The sequence below is a fragment of the Bos javanicus genome, chromosome 3 (assembly GCF_032452875.1).
Source record: "Bos javanicus breed banteng chromosome 3, ARS-OSU_banteng_1.0, whole genome shotgun sequence".
Taxonomy (NCBI): Eukaryota; Metazoa; Chordata; class Mammalia; order Artiodactyla; family Bovidae; genus Bos; species Bos javanicus.
Genome location: NC_083870.1, coordinates 26,024,623 through 26,047,152, shown reverse-complemented (window position 1 = coordinate 26,047,152; position 22,530 = coordinate 26,024,623). Strand labels below are relative to the sequence as shown.

At 35.7% G+C, this 22,530-nt stretch overlaps 1 protein-coding gene across 5 annotated transcripts in view; it reads left to right on the top strand.

The window, feature by feature from the left end:
• MAN1A2 (mannosidase alpha class 1A member 2) overlaps nt 1–22,530 on the top strand; it is a 181,947-nt gene that overhangs the window by 111,288 nt on the left and 48,129 nt on the right. For 4 of the 5 annotated variants that reach the window (XM_061409765.1, XM_061409756.1, XM_061409730.1 and 1 more), the window contains 2 exons: nt 4,538–4,710; nt 7,689–7,804. In XM_061409765.1, the coding sequence (XP_061265749.1) occupies nt 4,538–4,710; nt 7,689–7,804 (289 nt within the window). Of the gene's footprint in view, nt 1–4,537; nt 4,711–7,688; nt 7,805–13,144; nt 22,386–22,530 lie in introns of those variants that run through there. The other variant, XM_061409749.1, reaches the window with a different exon arrangement.

Below are 22,530 nucleotides of genomic sequence, written 5' to 3'. Positions count from 1 at the left end.
CATAATGCATCTGAAGTCAGTGACCTGAGTTACAAATGGAAGTTAAGGTATATTGTAGAATATCAAATACATACTTAAAATATAGCTGAAATTAGTATGACCTCAAGGAACAGAATGGATATTAAGTGTTTGTACTAGGACCCATGATAATAATACTTGTTATGCAGATTTTGACCACAAATCAACTACTGGATCTAAAATAGTAGGATTTCATGCAACAGACACATTAAAATATGGTCTATTATGGTTATTATAATTAATCATTCATTCCATTAAACATGAAGCACATATTTTGTGCCAAGCATTATGCTGGATTCTTATGGGTTAAAGTGTGAACAGATGTCTTCCTTGCCTTTGAAAAATTCATAGAATACCAGAGTTATGAAAGGATTCCTCATATTACTGTACAGTTCTGACTTTCGCATTTCATAGTGATATTGCCAATGCTGATTTGAAACACTGATACTATGAAAAGAACGTGTGAACTAGGTTGAAAAGTCCCATGTTCCACTATTTATTATCTATGAGTCTTAGGCAAATCATTTAACCTTCCTAAGCCTCAGTTGCTCCATCTGCAAAATACTGGGATAATAATATTCAACCTGTCTTCTACAGAATGTTTTCGAGTTTAAATAAAATTTTTAAAAATGCAGTTTATGGTTGTTGTTATGCTTGTTCTGATGTCGTTTTCATATTGCCAGTCAATGAACCTGTGGCTCTTTCCCATGGTATGCCCCAAAAGATTACTATTTGATTTGTATCCTGTATTTTCAACTCTTTCACTGTTTTTACTTATCTTTAATCTCCAGCTTAGATCTTTTAATTAAAACATACAGTCCTAGTTATGCTTACTTCCCGCTAGGTTATTACATCTTCTGCTGTATTTTCTTATAGCTGTGCTGTAATTTTTGGCTAAGTTGTTTAAAAATATATCCACTTCTTAGTAGTTATTTGGGTTAATTTCATGCAGTAATTACTGCCTTGGGATTTCACTTCAGTTTATTGGAATTAGAATTAACATTATTTCAAAATCTGTTATTATTCATATATTCCACTTACTGATAAACATGGCCTACTGCTTAATATTTAGCTAGGTTTGTAGGAAACACTGCTGAATCTTCATGAAACAGAGCAGTAATTTGGTGTTGTGTGCTAGATTGCTTCAGTTGTGTCTGACTCTTTGTGAACCTGTGGACTGTAGTCCACTAGGCTCCTCTGTCCTTGTGAATTCTCCAGGCAAAAATACCGGAGTGGGTTGCCATGCCCTCCTCCAGGAGATCTTCCCAACCCAGGGATCGAACCCATGTCCCGTGTGTCTCCTGCATTGGCCAGTGGGTTCTTTACCACTAGTGCCACCTGGGAAGACATTATATCCGCATGGGAAGCTAGATTGATACATTGTTTTAGTTTATTCATACCTCAGGTATGAAAAGTGAAAGTGTTGGTCACTCAGTCATGTCCAACTCTTTGCAACCCCATAAACTATAAGCCTTCTGGTTCCACTGTCCATAGAATTCTCCAGGCAAGAATCCTGGAGTGAGTTGCCATTTCCTTCTCCAGAGAATCTTCCTGACCCAGGGATTGAACTCGGGTTTCCTGCATTGCAGGCAGATTCTTTACCATCTGAACCACCAGGGAAGCCCATATTCTGAGGTATAATGCAAAATAAATGCCAAACCAGATCTTAAGACTTCCAGAATATAGTACTTTCTCTATCTGGGTTTCTAGATTAAAAAGACAGACAAACTGCTGAACATTATTAAAATAATGACTATTATATAACTTAATTTACTTCACATTGAAATTGGATAAAGCCTTCCTCAGACTATGTGCTGTCACATCTGGGGGGAAATTTAATCTGTTTAGACAAAACATCCATTGAACATGGAGAAATGGACATATTTTAAGAGTTTTTACAGCTATTGTTTGCTTAAATTGATAGGAAAGGATACAGGAAAATAGTTTAAATTCTTCTCTTGGTATTAGACCATTGACACTGTAGTCAGATTGTATGTCCAAGAATATTCTTCGTGCTTTTTCAGTTCAGTCAGTCAGTCGTGTCCGACTCTTTGCGACCCCATGGACTGCAGCACGCCAGACTTCCCTGTCCATCACCAGCTCCTGGAGTTTACTCACACTGAAGTCCGTTGAGTCAGTGATGCCATCCAACCATCTCATCCTCTGTCATGTGCTTTTTAGATTTTGTTAAATATCTTTTGTTGACTTAAGTGTAATTATTTTTCCATCTGTACAAATTCTACCTGCCCTGAAAGATGCGTATGAATTTTATTTCCCATGACTTTACAAACCTGTGCCTGCTTTAAAATTATCTCTTACTGTCTTACAACTGACTTTTTATTTCAATTGATATTTTACTTTCATTTTAAAAATTTGTGCGTGTCTCTTTCCTTCACCTTCATTATATGATTTTTGCATCCTCTAGATTCTTTTTACTCAAGTACTAAATTATTTATGATTTTGACTCAATTTTTACTTGTTGGATTAGTTATTTTCCTTTTAGAAATGATGTATCGATTGTAAGTGAGAAATTTTAGGTAAGGAATAGAAATTAAGTAGAGGTAGAATGTTTTGAAATTATTTTTTACAACATTGCTTAAGCAAAAGAGCACCTGAGAATTAATGCCCTCAGAAACGTCAAAACAATGATTTGGCAAAAATAATGGATATGGTATGTGTATTAGATTTGCATGTTTTTACTCACCAACTCCTCATGAATGAAGTTATAAATGATTAATCAGTGAAATAAAAATTTTACTAAGAAGTCTAAAATATTAGTTCCACACAGCCAATGTCTACTTTAACTCAAGTGATATTATTATGATTATGGGATTATTATCTAATTTAAAGTTAGCCTTAAAAGGTTAACATTTGAAAACTCCATACCATCACTTAACACTCCTGGTCTTTGAGAAAAGGAAAACATGAAACCCAGAGTAAGTGACTTTTCTTCCTATTTATTGGATTACTCTCAGTTTGGTGCCTATGATGTTTGTTTGACTTTTCTTATTTTAAAAACATTTTTAAATGACAAACAATATTTGATTGTATGCCAGATCTTGTCAGTAAGCTGAGTAGAAGTTTTCTTACAATATATTGATAATTTCTTGGTTAGTCCTTACCTCACATCCCATTGAGGAGGTGGTCAGAACTATATGAGCACACATAAAGTTTTGCATGCAATTTCAGAGGCTTCTTAGACACAACATTATCTCCCTCTTTGAAAGCCTACCATAGAGTTATGTCCTCAGGTTAAAAACGCCTGCTTCGGTTCTACTTTAGTTCTCCAAGACTTAGCAATAATAGCTTGGTTTTCAGCTCTCTTCTGGATCATGGTTTGCTTTTAATAGAGCTACCATCACTACAGTGTTTTTTGGTTTTGTGTTTTTTCTCCAGTGTGGGCAGTGGTATGAAATGCTTTATTTTAATTATGATTAAAGGAGTTTATGGTGTCACCCTTACAATGCTAAAATTTGGCCACTGCAAACGTCATGCCAACAACTATGGCATGCTTTTGTTTTGGCATGGTTCTTATGCTACCTTTTCTGAGAAAATATAAAAGTACCTAGCATTTCTTGGAAGAAGTGAGAGACCTTGAAATTATTTGGCACTGATACAAACTAGTAAAAAAGAAAGGTGACAGCTGAGAGTGGTAATTGTGTGTGACTCCAGCATCCCAGTGCAGGGTGATTTTGTATTGCCCAGGTATAGAGTGCTGGGTATGATTAGAAAGAGGTTCTTTAGAAGTCTTTCATGTAGTACTATATTCCAGCCTGAATGGAAATCATAATTTAAGGTATTTTATATAATGTTGTATATGTGTAATGGCAATATTTCTTTTAAGTTTTTTCTTTAACTGTAGTTGATTTACAGTATTGTTAGTTTCAGGTATTTATTCAGACTGATAAATGGGCAATTTACTGATGAAATTCTTAGTGGTTGGCGATTTGAACCTCTTCCTAGCTGTATATACAGAGGTTATAGAAGAGAGATGATTTTTAAAACTAGCTTTAAGTTTTAAAATGTATTGCTTCTTAACGTACTATGGTATACTTAAAAGATTATAATCTGCAACTAAATCTAACTCAAAATCTGAGCTCTGAAATGTTTTCTTACATGTATGTGTTATGTTAAAAAGACTTAAATTGTCTTGACTTTTAAAAAAATAATTTTGCACAATACAGTTATTTATCTGTTTCATTTGATTTTGGACCAAAACAGGAATGTAATGTGCTTATGTCTAGCCTTAAATTTGTTTCTAAAGAATTACTAGACTCTTGTCACTTTAGTTAGATGTAGCAGTATGTTGATATACATTATGAAAAATATTTCATGTCAGAATAATAGAAATATTTATAAGAAAATGTGGAGCTTTTAAAGTCACTGATTTTGCAAAACAGCAGCAATAAAACAGCTATAAAATTACTTTATACTGTATTCTTTCAAGGGAGGAAAAATTTCTGGCAAACCCAACAAAAATGGTTTACTGTGCTCATTTATTTCTTTTGTCATGTTACAGCATTAAAGCTTGGTCCTGAATCATTCAAGTTTGATGGTGCAGTAGAAGCTGTGGCAGTCCGGCAGGCTGAAAAGTATTACATCCTCCGTCCAGAAGTCATTGAAACCTATTGGTACCTCTGGCGATTCACTCACGATCCAAGATACCGGGAGTGGGGCTGGGAAGCAGCACTGGTAAATAAGCCAGTATTTCATTTTATGTGCAAGACTGTTAAATCAGTGCCATGTGTCCTCATCCATGTTACTTCATGTTTAGAATCATTTAAATGGCAGTTTTTCACTATGATTATAAAATTTCTATACTTGACTATTAATGCTTAACCTCTAGAGTAAACTAAAATCATTGTAAAATTGTCCAGATTCACAGCCTAGGTAAATTAACCCCCATTCACTTCAGTTTGTGTTCAGAGTAATTCTTTAGTGGCACCACAAGAAGGATTATTGAATTGTTAAAATTTTTCTACACTGAAAGATAATGCCAACACACACACATACTCTGTCTCTCCATGTATGTGTGTGTGTGTTGTGTGCATGCTCAGGCATGTCTGACTGCAACCCCATGGGCTGTAGCCCCCTAGGCTCCTCTGTCCATGGGATTTTCCAGGCAAGAATACTGGAATGGGTTGCCATTTCCTATTTCAGAGGATCTTCCTGACCTAGGGATCAGACCCACCACCTCTCTTGTATCTCCTGCATTGCCATGCAGATTCTCTACCACTGTGCCACCTGGGTGTGTGTATTCACATACATATATTTGAAAAGAGGAATTTTTAATGGTTAGTAAGTAAAGAAAGCAAATGGTTTACTTGTAAAACGCTAACCTTTCAGAGAATTCCATTGTCATCAGTACCTGGGAGAAAGAAAAGTCAATAAGATTGTTCATGAAAGTATAGCTTATCACTGGAAGTGAGGAGGTGTTTTATTCTCTGAGACATACTAATTATGATAAACAGTACTAATTACAATGGATAGTCATATTCAAATTATTTACCTTAAACTTGGAGTCTAGATAGAACCAAAGACATTCTAGGTGAGATAAATAGTGTTAATAAATTGTGCAGACAAGAATGTGTAAGATGTATTTTAGATCAGAATGTAGCCCAATTTATGTAAAAAGAAGGTTTCACGGGTCAACTAGACAAAAGTTTGGTGCCATTATGTAGATAGTCTTGCATGTTAGGTCAAGGCATGAATACTTTACTCAGTGTTTCAGATGTCATACACACACACTTTTCTCATGTACTATGCAAGTGTTTCTCATTTGCAAAGTAGGGGTAGAAGGTCCTTTGCCTAGCTCACAATCTCTCTGATCTTCTTTTTCTTCTCCATCTCTTACCCACTAAAACTCCTTAACTTTAAGAGTCCATCCTGGGACTACTAAAGGTTTTTGAAAGGGGAAGGAACTGTTGAAGACTTTTTAGTGGGGACTAACACAACAAAAGGATCTGATTGTAATCTGCAAGTTGGTGGGTTTTGGAGACCACTGCAATAATGTAGAAATGATGTGATAAAGACTTGAACTAAGGTGAGGACACTTATGTGTCATTTGCCATTCAGACATAGATGTTCTTTATGGAGTTTAAGAGACTATTAATAGAAGCAAGGTGATTACAAATACAGAGCAGGAACAGGCAAAGCATTTATTATTGCTGCTTTTCTCTGCCTGGGTCCAAAATTGGAACACAGCTGCTAGGGGAACTTTGTGCAGGAGTGTCCTGCCACAGTTGAGAAAGAGACACAGTGTTGGCACAGTGGTTTGAGAACAGGACACACACACACACTTCTGTTGTGTAGTAACGGCTTACTAATGCTGAGGTAAACCAATATATAGGAGAAGTGAGTGTTAGTCGCTCAGTTGTGTCCGACTCTTTGCGACCCCATGGACTGTAGCCCGCCAGGCTCCTCTGTCCATGGGATTCTCCAGGCAAGGATACTGGAGTAGATTGTCATTCCGTTCTCCAGTATAAGGGAAAGAGGTAAGGTAATCCTGCAATGAATATGACTTGAATGTCCCCTAACATTTATTGCTTCTTATTTAGAGGAATTATGTAAAAATGAATAGTGTAAGTGTTAATTAGCTCTTCTTCAGAAAGGAGGAAGACCATATAAGTAAGAAAAGTAGCAAGGCTAGAAGCAGTAAGCCACAGCATAATGATGAGTTAAATAACCATACCTTCATTCAATTTCTCTGGGTTTGGTGGAGTAGAGAAAGAAAAGAATCATATGTGCTTTCAACTCTTTCTGTATGGCTTAATTGCAAAGAGTAATACATCTACAAAAGCAGAATGTTTGATAGTTTTGAATTAACAGGGTTTTGAATAGATTCTGTTTAATTCAGAATATTTTATTCAGACATGTTCAAAGATGAAGAAGGATAAATTAAGAATATGAACTCCCCTTTGGGCAGTAGAACATAGTAGTTAATAATAATGTGGAGCAAATTACTCTTTGCCTCAGTTTTCCCATCTGAATAGTAAAGCTATTAAGATAGCCTCACAGGGTTGTTAGAAATATAATTGTTAATAGATTTAAAGCTCTTAAGCCTTCAGCATATAGTAAATTCTTAATGATTGTTAGCTCTCAATATTTGTGATTATTATTGTAATAGGTGTGAGGGTGGGCTCTTCCTGCCAGTTTATACCAACTATAATGCTTAATTCATAGGATTATGATAATACACTGGCATATAGTGTGTTTACAGTAAATATCATATTGCTGTTGCTGTGGAGAGCTCCTTCAGTAATACACTTTTTAGCATGAGTTGGATTGTTGTTTATCCTTGGAAATGATAAAATTGCTTTTAAAATTTTTAGTTCAAACTGACTTCCCTCTTGATTTGTCAGAATTAATGAGGTTTTATTGTACCAGACAGATCTCTAACTCAGTGTGAATAGACTAAATTTGACTCCTAAGTTAGGAAAATATAAAATATCTTAAAAAGATTAAAGAGTTTTGGAGAGACATTCTACATCAAACAGGATGCTTCAGTTAATTTTTCCAGTGCAAGGCTACTTCCATTTGATTAAAAAAGTCTTATTCTGAAACTGTAAAATTTTCATAGAGATTCTCTGAACTTTTGACTATGGTTCCTTAACTTGTCCTTCAAAACTTGAAATTCTATGGAACTGACTCTTGTCTGATCTCTTTCACAGGCTATTGAAAAGTATTGCCGAGTCAGTGGCGGATTTTCTGGGGTGAAGGATGTGTACTCCTCTACTCCTACGCATGATGATGTACAGCAGAGCTTCTTTCTTGCTGAAACATTAAAGTAAGTAGATGCTGTAAAATTTTTTTAAACCGTAGGCTGGTTTTGCTATGTGGTCACTATGTGATCAATTGTGACTATGTTTTATTCCAGTAAATTTTATTCCAAATATATAGTGAAGTCTTGTATAGTTTACTCTTCAATTTTTAGTTTCATCTCATGGAAGAATGACTTAGACTCTTTGTCAAATAAGAGTACCTTTATTTTGTCTTTAGCCCTTTACTATGCATTAACATTGTCTTCTTAACGAATTTACTATTAAAAAAGAAATGCATAAAATCAAGACCAACTTACTATGGTGTGTCTGTTTTCTCTGGTATCAGGATCTCTGAGGCAGAAATTGTTTTGCATATGTGCGCCTGTGTATCTTGCTTGTGTGCTTTTTCACCCTATCTTAAAATTCATAATTTGAGTATAATGGCAGAATTCTGGAAAGCTCTATAAGAATATATCAATACTCTTATATAGTCAAGGCTATGGAAAAAGATTTATGTACATGAATGTTTATTGAAGGTTTATAAAAAGTTACTCTTGGGTTAGTATTAGTTGGAAAGTTAAATAAGTTATTGTACATCCACAATGGATATTATAGACTCTTCACTGTATAATATTAAGTAGGCTATTAAGTGCACATATACATATATAGATGAATATCTTGATAAGTATATCAGCAACATCAAAATGTATACTGTCATGTACCTTAATTGGTGTTATTCTTTTAGATGCTTTTCTGGTTTTGCTTTTGTTATCAGGTAAAAATAAATTAAACTGCCTATTTTCCTGCCTCAAATTCAGTTGCTGTCTTTATGCCTAGAATCAAAAGAAATTTTTTGAGCTGCAAAAAATTTAGAGATCCAACAAACACCATTCCAGTCCATTCCTCCTCTCTACATACGGACATTCCCAGTGCTACAGATCTCTTTACAACATAAAGAACAGTGTGTCATAAGGTGTTTTGTTAATCTCATTAGATGATAAAGCACATCACTGCCTTATAAGGCTAACACTGCATTGTTCAGAAGCTTTTATTATTAGAAGCACATTCATGTTTTTAATTTTTTTTTAACACCAAAACATTTTGTATTGGGGTATAGCTTATTAACAATGTTGTGATAGTTTTAGGTGAACAGCAAAAGGACTCAGCCATACATATGTATGTATCCATTCTCCCCCAAACTTACCATCCAGGCTGGCACATAACATTGAGCAGAGTTCCATGTGCTATACAATAGGTTTTTGTTGGTTATCCATTTTAAGTATAGCAATGTGTACATGACCTTCCTGAAGTCCTTAACTATTGCTCCACCCCACCCCTCACCCCCGCCCCGCCAGCAACTATGAATTTGTTTTCTAAGTCTGAGAGTCTTTTTCTGTTTTGTAAGTAAGTTCATTTGTATCATTTCTTCTTAGATCCCAGATATAAAGGATGTCATATTTCTCCTTCTCTGTCTTACTTACTTCACACAATATGACACTCTCTAGGTCCACGCATGTTGCTGCAAATGACCTTATTTCATTCTTTTTAGTGGCTGAGTAATATTTCATTGTCTATAGGTACTACATCTTTATCTATTCCTCTGTCAATGGACATTGAGGTTGTTTCCATGTCTTGGCTATTGCAAACAGTGCTGCAAGAACGTTGAAGTGCATATATCTTTTTGGGCCATGTTTTTCTCTGGATGTATGCCCAGGAATGGGATTGCAGGGTCATATGTTAGTTCTGTTTTTAGTTTTTTGAGGAACCTCTGTACTGTTCTCTATAGTGGGTGTAACAATTTACATTCCCACCAACAGTGTGGGAGAGCTCCCATCTCTCTACACTCTCTCCCAGCATTTGTTGTTTGTGGATTTTTTTATGATAGCCATTCTGACTGGTGTGACACGATATCTCATTGTAGTTTTGATTTGCATTTCTCTAATAACTAGCAATGTTGGACATCTTTTCATGTGCCTCTTGGCTGTATGTCCTCTTCAGAGAAATGTCTATTCAGGTCTTCTACCCATTTTTTGAGTGGGTTTCTTGTTGTTATGCTATTAAATGTAATAAGCTGTTTGTAAATTTTGGAGACTAATCCCTTATCAGTCACATCATTTGCAAATATTTTCTCCCAGTCTGTGGGTTGTCTTTTCATTTTGTTTATTGTTTCTTTTGCTGTGCAAAGGTTTTTGAGTTTAAGTAGACCCCATTTGTTTATTTTTGCTTTAATTTCCATTATTCTGGGAGATGGATTAAAAAAGATGAAGCTTCGTCATCTCATTTAAGGAGAAGGCAATGGCACCCCACTCCAGTACTCTTGCCTGGAAAATCCCATGGATGGAGGAGCCTGGTAGGCTGCAGTCCATGGTGTCGCTAAGAGTCGGACATGACTGAGCGACTTCCCTTTCACTTTTCACTTTCATGCACTGGAGAAGGAAATGGCAACCCACTCCAGTATTCTTGCCTGGAGAATCCCAGGGACGGTGGAGCCTCCTGGGCTGCCGGTCTATGGGGTCGCAGAGTCGGACACGACTGAAGCGACTTAGCATCAGCAGCTGTGATTTATGTTGGAGAGTGTTCTGCCTATGTTTTCCTCTAAGAGTTTTATAGTGTCTGGTCTAGCATTTAGATCTTTAATCCATTTTGAGCTTCTTTTTGTGTATGGAGTTAAGGAATAACCTAATTTCATTTTTTTTTTTTTTTTTACATTTGGCTGTCCACTTTTCCCAGCACCATTTGTTGAAGAGACTGTCTTTCCAACATTGTATCATCTTGCCTCCTTTGTCATAGATTAATTGACTGTAGGTGCATGGCCTTATTTCTGGATTTTCTATCCTATTGATCTATGTTTCTGTTTTTAATGTGGTACCTTACTGTTTTGATGAGTGTAGTTTGTAGTATAGTCTGAAGTCAGGGAACCTGATTCCTCCAGCTCCATTTTTCTTTTTCAATATTGCTTTGACTCTTCAGGGTCTTTCATGTCTCATTACAAATTTTGAGATTTTGTTGTTGTTGTTGTTGTTCTAGTTCTGTGAAAAAAGCCACTGGTAATTTAATAAGGGTTGCGTTGGCTCTTAGATTGCCTTGGGTAGTATAGTCATTTTGACAATATTGATTCTTCCAATATACAAACATGGTATACCTTTCGATCTGTTTATATCTTCTTTGATTTCTTTTATCAGCATCTTATGGTTTTCAGAGTACAGATCTTTTGTCTCCTTAGGTAGGTTTATTCCTAGATATTTTATTCTTTGTGATGCAAAGAATGATGTTAAATGGAATTGCTTCTTGAATTTCTCTCTCTAATGTTGCACTGTTAATGTATAGAAATGCAACAGATTTTTATGTATCAATTTTGTAACCTGGAACTTTACCAGATTCATTGCTGAGCTCTGATAATTCATTCCAGAGCTCTGAGCTCTGATGGTAGTTTTCTGATAACATCCTTTGGATCTTCTGTGTATAGTATCATATCATCTGCAAACAGTGACAGTTTAACTTTTCCAATTTGAATTCTCTTTACTAGAAGCATGTTTCTTATATTGAGTTAAAAATCTGCTTCACTGTGAGTTCTATTCTATGTTCCATGCTTTATCCTTTGGAAATATGGAGTCTTCTACATGGATGTTAACTAACAATATTTGTATATATTAGGCTAAAGATGACAAGTTTCTGAATTATTTGTTTCTGATACCATTCTGGTTGGTTTCTCTGGAGAATGATTCCATGGTTTCCTAGACTGAACACTGTATCAGATGTGATTAAACCAGTGCAGAGTACCAGTCACTAAGTTGCTCATTATACCTTCATTAGTGAAAGATACTATTATATTCTTTCTTAAAAAAACATTTATTTATTTAAACTTTTTATTTTGTATTGGAGTATAGCTGATTGACAACGTTCTGACAATTCAGGTGGACAGCAAAGGGACTCAGCCATACTTATACATGAAGATAGTATTGTATTCTGTTTTATGGTGGCCGTGGTAATATATCTTGAAATTTTACTATAGGTCTTTTTCCTTTTAAATATGAACTAAGATAATTATTTTCTCTCTTATATTGGTATGATTAGCTTTTCTGAAATTTAATTACCTTTTCCCTTCATTCATCATTAAGTTTTATTTTGGTAGATTTAACATATTCTAATTTATTGAAAATTTTTTGAACCCTTGAGTTTTTCTTTTAATGTATTATCTATTCCAGCTTTGTATCATGCACAGATTTAATAGGTATGTCTTTTCTGTATATACACAAGTTAACCAAACATTAAAGACATCTAACCATGTATTCTTAACCAGTTCATATTTATCTGTTTTTTCCCAACTCTTTTTCTTAATAGTTGTGTGACTTTGGACAAATTACTTCATCTCTCTACCTCAGTTTCATCATCTGTAAAAGAGGAATTAATAATAGTATCACCTAAAAGGGTTGTTATGAGGATTAATACAGCAAAGCCCTTAGAGTCATACCTGGCACAAAATACAAGGTAGAAGGTATAAAGTGTGCCTAGGAGCTGGGGAAAGAAAGGCAGATGTGAAGCAAAGGAGAATGAGGACAAGCTGGAGAACTCACAAGGACAAGCGATCCCACATCTGTCTCACTTCCTCCAGTGTTCATAAGCAAGTGACTTGCAGAAGTACTTGGCACCTTCTGCCATGGGGCTACACAAGCCTGTCTTAGAAATTGGAGAAATTGATGAGGTGCTCCAGTAGGAACTGCAGAAAATGCAGGTCTGGCAGCTGCCCCACACCTCCAAGGTGAGCCAGGTAATCCCTGACAATATGCATAACTCTTAACAGCACGTGGCAACCCTGCACTGCCCCTGAGAGCATAATGGCTCATGCTTTTTCTTCCTCCGCATCATATATATGTTTTTTGTAGCAAACCCTAACTCAGAATTGTACAGAGAAAGTAATTCTGACAAATATAGTTCCAGCTTAGCTATGCTGACAAAGTATGATCACCATAGGAGACAAATCTTGCAGATAATGAAAAATACAACCTACTTCATATCATATAGTATACAATATTTGTATATAAAATAGATCATTTTAAAAGTGCATTATAAAGCTATGCTAATTAAAAAGGTTTAGAAATGATGTAAGAATAAATTAAACAGTGGAACAGGATAGATTTCAAAAATAAGTCCACTTACATGTGGAAATGTCATCTTTGAAAAAAGGCAGTTCAGATCATTGAGGAAAAGTTAAATAATTTAATAAATGAAGTTAGAAAAATTATCCAAAAAAACACAAAACTGGATTCCTGTAAATACTAAAACTGAAATTATATAGAACATAGCTTTAAATATTAAAAATGAAGTAAAATTCTAAAACAAATCAAAGTTTTTTTTTTACTCCCCAGCTGTTGGGATGAAGATGGCATGACGCACAACCCAGAAACCATAGAAGAAAAGATTTAAATTTTTAATTGCAGAAAAATAAACATCTGCAAGGGTGGGGGTGGGGTGGGGAAGAACATCAGACAAAGTAAAGTATCAATTGTCTTTTACAGTGTAAATATATTTGCAGTACTTTTGCTTGTCAATGGGTAAATTTTCTTGTAAGGAAAAACTTAAGGCAGTTTACTGGAAAACAGATGGGAAATACCATAAATACATGAAAAATATATATTTGACCCACTCATAAAGAAATGAAATAAAATGAATAATCAAATACCATGTTTCACTTTCAGTTACTTAAGATTTAAGAAGTTCGCATTCTGGTGTTAATAAGAACATATGGATCTAGTCACTTACAAGCACTGGAAGTGACCGTGTACATTGTTTGTTGTGGGTGGGGAAATCTTTTTACAAAGAACGTGTTGAAATATTAAGAGCACATTATTTTTGCCTCAGTAATCCTACTTCTAGACATTATCCTACACGTATACTTCCACAAGTGAGAAAGATGGACGAAAAAGTTTGTTTTGTATTTCTGTGTTTTTTATATTCTTTGCTGTTTTACTGAATGATTGAGTTCTGCATGTACCTTTTAGTCACATCTCCTACTACACCACTTTCCCCCTGCATTTATTTGATCCATACCTGCCTACTGTATGTTTTCTGTTTCATACTATTTAATTCATTTTGCTATATCTGCATACAGTTTTTATGCTTTAGAGATATCTGTATTAAAAACAATTAATATTAGCCTTGATTTCTTAGGACCTACACAAGGCAGAGGAAATAGATGTTTATCTAATTTTAATGTGACAGGTGCTATACTATTCATTCTGTATATTTCAACAAACATTTGTTGAGTGTGTGTGTCTTTACTCTTGCTTTCACTTGTGCATAAAATTTATCATTTATTTTTTATATCCCTTAGAAAATCCTATTACTTTTTCAAGGTCTAGCTCAAATATCACTGTCTCTGGGAGTCCTCTCCAAAACTAAGACAGGATTAGGCCATCTTTAGGTATACCTACAGTACTTCCTTTGTTTTGATAGTCTGCAAATATTAATACCATCACTGCTTCATGTTTGGGATAGAGTATACATACACTCAACAAATGTTTGTTAAACTGTACAGAATGAAGAGCATAGCACTTGTCACATTAAAATTAGTCAGATAAACATCTGTTTCCTTTGTCTTGTGTAGCTCCTCTGTAATCAAGGCTAGTATGATTGTTTTTAATACAGATATTTTTAAAGTATAAAAATAGTCTGTTGTTGTGTAGTCACCAAGTCATGTCTGACTCTTTGTGAGCCCATGGACTGAAGCACACCAGGCTTCCCTGTCCCTAACCATCTCCTGGAGTCTGCTCAAACTCATGTCCATCAATCAGTAATACCATCAAACCATCTTATCCTCTGTCGCCCCCTTCCCCTCCTACCCCCAGTCTTTCCCAGAATCAGGGTCTTTTCCAGTGAGTTGACTCTTCGCATCAGCTGGCCGAAGTATATTGGAGCTTCAGCTTTAGCATCAATCCTTCCAATGAATATTCAGGGTTGATTTCTTTTAGGATTGACTGGTTTGATCTCCTCACTGTCCAAGGGATTCTCAAGCATCTTCTCCAGGACCAAGGTCGAAAGCATCACTTTTTTGGTGCTCAGCCTTCTTTATGGTCCTTCTTTCACATCTCTACATGACTACTGGAAAAACCATAGCTTTGAGTTGACAGACCTTTTTTGACAAAATGATGTCTCTGCTTTTTAATATGCTGTCTAGGTTTATCATAGCTTTTCTTCCAAGGAGCAAGTGTCTTACTTTCATGGCTACAGTCACTGTCCACAGTGATTTTGGAGCCCAAGAAAATAAAATCTTTCTCTGTTTCCACATTTACCCCATCTATTTGCTTGAAGTTATGGGACCAGATGTCATGATCTTAGTTTTTTGAATGTTGATATTTTTAAAGTAGAAAAATAGTCTGTGGATATGGCAAAATGAATTAAGTAGTATGGAACAGAAAAAATGAAAAATAAAAGTTTTTCTGTATGCCACATCTATTTTCACTTCCCAAAGATAATTATAGTTGATCCTAGAATAACTTAGGTTCAGCTGTGCAGATCCACTTATATATAGGTTATTTTTAATAAATATATTGGAAAGTTTTTTTGAGTTTTGTGGTAATTTGAAAAAACTTGCAAATGAACCGTGTGACCTAGGAGTATTGAAAAAATTAAGGAAAAAAATCAGGTACATCATGAATTCATAAAATATATGTACATACTAGTCTATTTTATCATAGACTACCATGAAATATATACAGATCTATTATTAAAATTAAAATTTCTCAAAACTCACACTAACACAGACTATATACATGGCACTATATTTGCAGTCCAATGATTTGAGTATATGCTTAAAATGAAGAGTAATGCTAATCATCTCCATAGGAGCAGTTCATCTCTCTAGTAAATTGTGTTATCAAGGAAAAAGTGGTCTCTTTTAGTTTTTAAATATTTTTCATCATATTTAGTGCAATATTGTGAACTGTAAATAACACCGTGGTACCCCCACAGTGATGCTGAACATGTTCCTAAGAAGTAAAGTCATTGACATTGCAAGAAAAAATTGAATTGCTTGACATTTACTATAGATTGAGGTCTGCAGCTAGTGTTTGCTACTGCATGATAAATGAATCTGTGTAAGGATGATTATGTGAAAGAAAAAGAAATTCATGGATTCATCGCTGCAGCTAGATCAGCAGACACAAAAACCTTGCACTTTTTGCAAAATACCTTTTATCTTTCCATGAAAATGCAGCTTTTTATGTGAGTGCAGGATTGCTATAAGAAAGGCATTCCTTTAGACTAGTATAATTTGAGAAAAAATCATTATAAGACAAAGCAAAAGGAAGGTGAAGGATCTGAAGCTGGAGGATTTAATGCCAATAAAGGATGGTTTGCTAAATTTTGGAAAGAGATTTGGCTTTAAAAAATGTCACGATAACAAGAGAAGCAGCTTCTGCCGACCAAGAGGCAGCAGATGAGTTCCCAGACACCACTGAGAAAATTGTTGAGGATAAAGAATATCTGGCTAAACAGTTTTTTAATGCAGACAAAAGAGCCCTATTCTAGGGGGGAAAATGCCACAGAGGTCATTTATTAGTAAAGAAGAGAAGCAAGCACCAGGATTTAAGGCAGGAAGAGATAGCTCTACTGTTAACTGCCAACTCTGCTATTTTGTGCAAATGCAGTTGGGTTGATCAGAACTGCCTTTATATTCAAAGCTGCTAATAACCCTTGAGCCTTGAAGGAAAAAGAAAAACACCATCTTTTGGTTGCACAATAAGAAGGCCTGGAGGAGAACCCTTTTCTGAATTTGTTCCATCCTTGCTTTGTCCCTGAAGTCAGAAAGTACCTTGCCAGTAAGAGATTGCTTTTTAGAATTCTTTCATTATTGGTCAATGACCCTGGCCATCTAGAACTCCAGAGTTCACCACCAAAGGCATCAAAGTGGTCTACTTGCCTCCACACACAACATCTCTAAGTCAGCCTCTAGATCAGGGGTCATACAGATGTTTTAGGCTCTTTACACAGGGTACTTACATAAAAGACTTAATACTGTGGACGAGAACCCCAGTAGAGACAACAGGAATGGAAGGACTACAGCCTTGAAGATGCTGTCATTGTTAAAGAAAAAGCCATGAAAGCCATCAAGCCCAAAACAGTAAATCTTTACTGGAGAAAACTGTCCAGATGTTATGCATGACTTCACAGGATCTACAACAGAGCCAATCAAAGAAATCATGAGAGAAATTGTGGATATGGGGGAAAAAAATAAAAAAAACGGAGGTGAAGGGTTTCAAGATATGGATCTTTCAGAAATTCAAGAGCTATTAGACACCACACCAGAAGAATTAACAGAAGATGAGCCCTTCCAAACCAGTGGCAGATGATGTGGAAGAAGCAGGTCCAGGAAGCAAATTGACCCTAGACTACCTGGTAGGAGGGTTCTGATTATTTAAGACAGCTTTCGAATTCTTTTACAACATGGACCTTCTATGATATGAGTAATTGGTACCACATAGAAACATTTTTAGAAAAATGCAAAAGCAAAAAAGTCAGAATTTAAGCTGTATTTCCATAAAGCTATACTGAGTACCTGCCTCCCTTTCCACTTCTGAGACATCAAGACCAACCCCTCCTCTTCTCTTCATCCTCAGCCTACTCAACATGAGGATGATGAGGACGGAGACCTTTGTGATGATCCACTTCCACTTAATGAATAGATCATCATGCTGTATAGTTACTAAACTTACCTGTTGTGCATGTGCTTGTCTCTGTGTGAAAATCTAATAACCATACAGCAAGAACTGTATGGAATGAGATGCTCTTATGTCATTGTCATCATCATTTAAGTATTCTTTGTGTGGAACATTATGTGCAAGACTTGTACTACATTCCCAGCAACAGTTCACAAGGGTTTCTTTTTCTCCCCATCTTCACCAGCACTTGTTATTTCTTGCCTTTTTGGTAACAGTCATTGAAACAGGTGTGATATCTCATTGTGGTTTTGATTTGCATTTTCCTAATGATTAATAATGTCGAGCATCTTTGCATATATAGCTATTGGCCATTTCTGTGTATTTTGGGGAAAATGTCTATTCAATTCCTCTGCCTGTTTTTAATTGGGTTATTTAGTTTTTAGCTATTGAGGTGTATTTTTTATATATTTTGGATGTTAACTCCTGCCAGATACATGACTTGCAATTATCTTCTCCCATTCTGTAGGTTGCCTTTTCATTTTTTGGAGTCTTTCGCATTGCAGAAGCTTTTTAATTTGAGATAGTTAGACTTATTTTTGCCTTTGTTGCTTGTGCTTTTGGTGTCATATCCAAAAAAATCATTGCCAAGACCCCTGTCAAGAAGCTGTTTCTCTGTTTTCTTCTAGGTGTCTTATAGTTTCAAATCTTAAGTAGTAGTTCTTAATTGTATCACTTTATCATTTCTAACTAATTTTTAAAGCATTCCTGATTTCCTATGTGAAATTTCAAATTGTCCCCTTATTCTCTCATTTTCTGTTACTTTAATTTTCACCATAGCATCTATATTCTAACATAGTATAAAATTTCCCTAGGGATATAAGAATATATGCCTTAGAATATGAACCAACAAGGACGGTGTTTTTGTGTATTTTAGTTATTCTTGTATCCCCACCGTCAATGGTGAAGTCACATATACGTGTTTCAGTATTAAATATTTGTGGGATAAAGGATTGGAATCATTTGATTCCAAGAGAGCAAGAGCAGAAAAATAGCAGTTTTATAAGATCTTGCCAAAATGGGAGTGGGAAGAAGAGAATAATAGACCTGTTTTATTTCCTGCTTTAGGCTCAGTGTGTGAATTCAGTTAGTGCTAGATAATATAGCTAATAATAAGTCAAGAAACTGATAAAGCAAGAAGAAGGCAGCAAGATGTGGAAAGTGAGGGAATCAAGGAAGTTGATCTTTTTTCTGGAGAGAGTCACAGATTCAGATGCCAACATGAAGGAGAAAAGCAAAAACAGTGCAAACTAAGTGGTGTTAGAAGTTACAAAAATTGGTAAACCGAGGGCAGTGGTTCTTAAACTTGAGCATGCATCAGAGTCACTCGGAAAGCTTCTTAAAACACAGATCCTGGACTCCCTCGCCAAAGTTGCTGATTAGCAGGTGAGAGTGGAGTCTGAGAATCTGCATTTGTAACAAGTTACCAGGTGATGCTGATGCTGCTGTCTGGAGGATCACACTTCGGGAACCACTGACATCTGTGACTCAGGAAACCACTTATAGGAAGCAATTAGGGATCAAGGAATTACCTATCCTGATAAGGAATAGCTAGTACACCATGAGGTCAGGTGGGCAAATCATTGCTCAAGTGTTATATTTATGTAGTCCAGTCTCCTGAAGTGGTGTACTAAAGGACCACAGCATGGTCTCCACATTCTTTAATCCCTCTTAAGACTTAACCTGGGGCTTCCCAGGTGGTGCTAGTGGTAAATAACCCGCTTGCCAGTGCAGGAGACATAAGAGATACAGGTTTGATCCCTGGCTTGGGAAGATTCCCTGGAGAAGGAAATAACAACCCACTCCAGTATCCCTGCCTGGAGAATCCCATGGACAGAGAAGCGTTGCAGGCTACAGTCCATAGGGTCGCAAAGGGTCGGACATGACTGATGTGACTTAGCATGCAGGGCTTACCACAACGTCAGTGCAATCTAAGTATTAGACACTAAGGGACACACACACACAATGGATTTCACTTCACTGTTTAATATGAGTATTTTTTCAGTTTCCAAACTGTATTTTGAAATGTCCTTGCCAGTTTTCTTTTCCTGCAGTAGAGGGAGCTACAACTCAAATTGTACTTATGTAGCAATAACACATAATAAGATTATTTTTCTTTTCCATCAATCTTTTTTCTTAACTTTAAAAATCAGCTTTATTAAAGTATTCTAAGTGTACAGTTCATTGTATTTTGGCAAGTATATAAGCCTGAGTAACTACAACCACAGGTAATATGGAACATTTCTATCCTCATCTTCCAGTGAGTCCCTGAACACATATCTGGTTTGTGTCACTGTAGGTTGCTTATTCTGGAATTTCATATAATTGCAATCATGCATTATGCACTTATTTTTGTTTGACATTCTTTTTAGCATATTTTATTTTAGACCAATCGGTGGTGTTGCATGTATCAGTATATTCCTTTCTCTCGATAAGTATTCTGTTATATGGCTGGTTAACCACATTTTATTTATTCATTCACTTACTGGTGGTCCATTAATCATATACTTTTGAAAGGAATCTAGAAAAAAAAGAAATATGTTTGACTACATATAAGCATCTTAATCTTAAGTTTTTTCTATCTAGAAATGTTTTAATTCTTCCCTTAAAACTAACTAATGTCATCTATTTTGCAACTATCAAATAATTTGCTATTAAGTAAAATTGTAAATGTTTTAATCTTGGTGCATCTTAAAGCAGAAATGACAGAGAGTTAAAATTTGTGGCAACAATCTTCTTCTCAAAACTTCAGTAAATATTGTTGACTGAAGTGTGTTCTAAGTTTGCTTTGGTATAAAAAAAAACTCTAGCGAGACTTCTGTTTCTCCCTTCGCAAGCGATTTTTTTAAATTAAATTAATTAATTTATTTATTTTTGGTTGCTCTGGGTCTTTGTTGCTCCATGTGGGCTCTCTCTAGTTGCGGTGCACAGGCTTCTCATTGCAGTGTCTTCTCTAGTTGCAGACCATAGGCTCTAGGTACATGGGCTTCAGTAGTTAGGCCGTGTGGGCTCTAGCCACGTTCCAGCTTCAGTAGTTGCAGCACGCAGGCTCAGTAGTTGTGACTCTCAGGCCCTAGATCACACAGGCTCCAGGAGTTCTGGTGCAGGGGCTCAGTAGTTATGGTGAGCGTTAGTTGCTCCATGACATGTGGAATCTTCCCAGACCAGGAGTCGAACCCGTACCCCCTGCATTGGTAGACAGATTCCTATCCACTGTACCATCAGGAAGTCCTGTAAGCATTTTTACTGAGTATGTTTTTCTTGATACTTAGCTAAGTTGAATAATTAGATGCTTTTTCTAGGGGACTATTTTAGTAATACATGAATATTGTAATAGATTTGTGATAAGGAGATTACAGAATGTTAATGGTAATATCTAGAAAAAGAATGTATATGGTTTTCACTGTAAAATTCTTTCCAAATTTCTGTAGGTTTGAAAGTTTTATAATATTGAGGTGGGGGGAGGGAAAAGATAATAAATTGTTATCCAGAAGCCAGATATTGTTGCTGATATTGTTGTCATTTCCTGTAGTAGTTTCAGTTAATTCTTTTTATAGCTACTGTTATCTTCCTTTGCCTGTAAAGTTATTCTCCATATACATAAATGAATGTATAGTTAGCCAGCTATCAGACTATTAAAAGTGTCTTTGAAGTAGGTTCAAAGACAGTTTTGATAGTGGTTTTGTCAACAAAGCATCAAGAGTAGTATTCAAGTTTGTTATCAGAAGTGTCTTAGTAATTTATTTGTGAGAGAGGAAGAATCAATGAGATAGATTATTGGGGTGAGGATTCTTACACAGGAAAAATAGTTCAAGAGGGAAGATTGAAAAAACAAAGCCACTATTCTCTTCCATTTATCTTTTATAAACTTATCTGTAACTGTATCTTAAAATTAGCTTTCTAACAAGAGAGAACTATTTTTCCAGCTAGATGAGAAAAGTAACTTTAAATCTCCTGTTTTCTGCTATTCTCTGCTCACTTAACCCTTGAAAGATGATTTATAAACTAAGTCAAGTCAAAAAGTATTTATTAAGTAGCTGCGCTCCTCCCAGAATTGTGCTATTTGAGAATTAAATATATGAAACATACACTATACCCACGAGCTTACAATCTGGTTAAGAAATCTCTTACTTCTGGTCATGGGCAGACTCAGTAAAAGTATAAAATGTGTGTGTGTCCGTGTGCACGTATAGTGCTCAAGAGAATATACATGTTTTGGAAATTCAGAGAAAGGAACTTTAAGTGTGAGCTGGAGTAGTCATGACAAAAGATTGAAATGATGCTAAGTAATGCATAAGGTATTAATAAGTGAGGTAAAGCAGAAAGTCATTTCACGGATCCAGCTTGAGAAAATAAATGCTACCTTTCTTTAGAAATACAGGAAGAATACTAGCCTGACTAAAGAATATTCACTAGAAGTAATGGAGTTAAGATTCTAGAATCAAAATTAGGGAGGCAAGAATATGGATGAATGCTGAGCACATTATGTAAACTGAAATAAACCAGTCACAAAAAGACAAATACTGTTACGATTCCACTTACCTGAAATATCCGTAATAAGATTCATAGAAAAAGAAAGTAGAAGATGGAGCTTCTTCCAGGAGGTGGAGTAGGAGGAAAAGAGAAGTTGTTGTTTAAAGGATATAGAGTTTCAGTTTTGCAAGATGAAAAAGTTTTGGAGCTCTGTTTCACAATAATGTGAATATACATAATATTACTGAACTTAAAAATGGTTAAGATGGTAAATTTTATGTTATGTGTTTTTACCCCAATGAAAAATTAGAGAATCAATGGCACGCTACCAAGGGAACTTAAAAAAAAAAAAAAATGCCAAAGCATCTGTACTTTTAACTGCATTTCCTATGGCTTGCCCTGGAATGTAATGAAACGAAAACAGATGTGACAGAGAGAGCCCCAAAGGGAGAAAGGTAACTTGTTATTTTAAATGATTGCAATTATCCAAAGAAATTACACACCAAGGTACTACTACAAATATGATTTTGTAGTCAGTATTAATATTCTTTCGGGAATGATGGAGA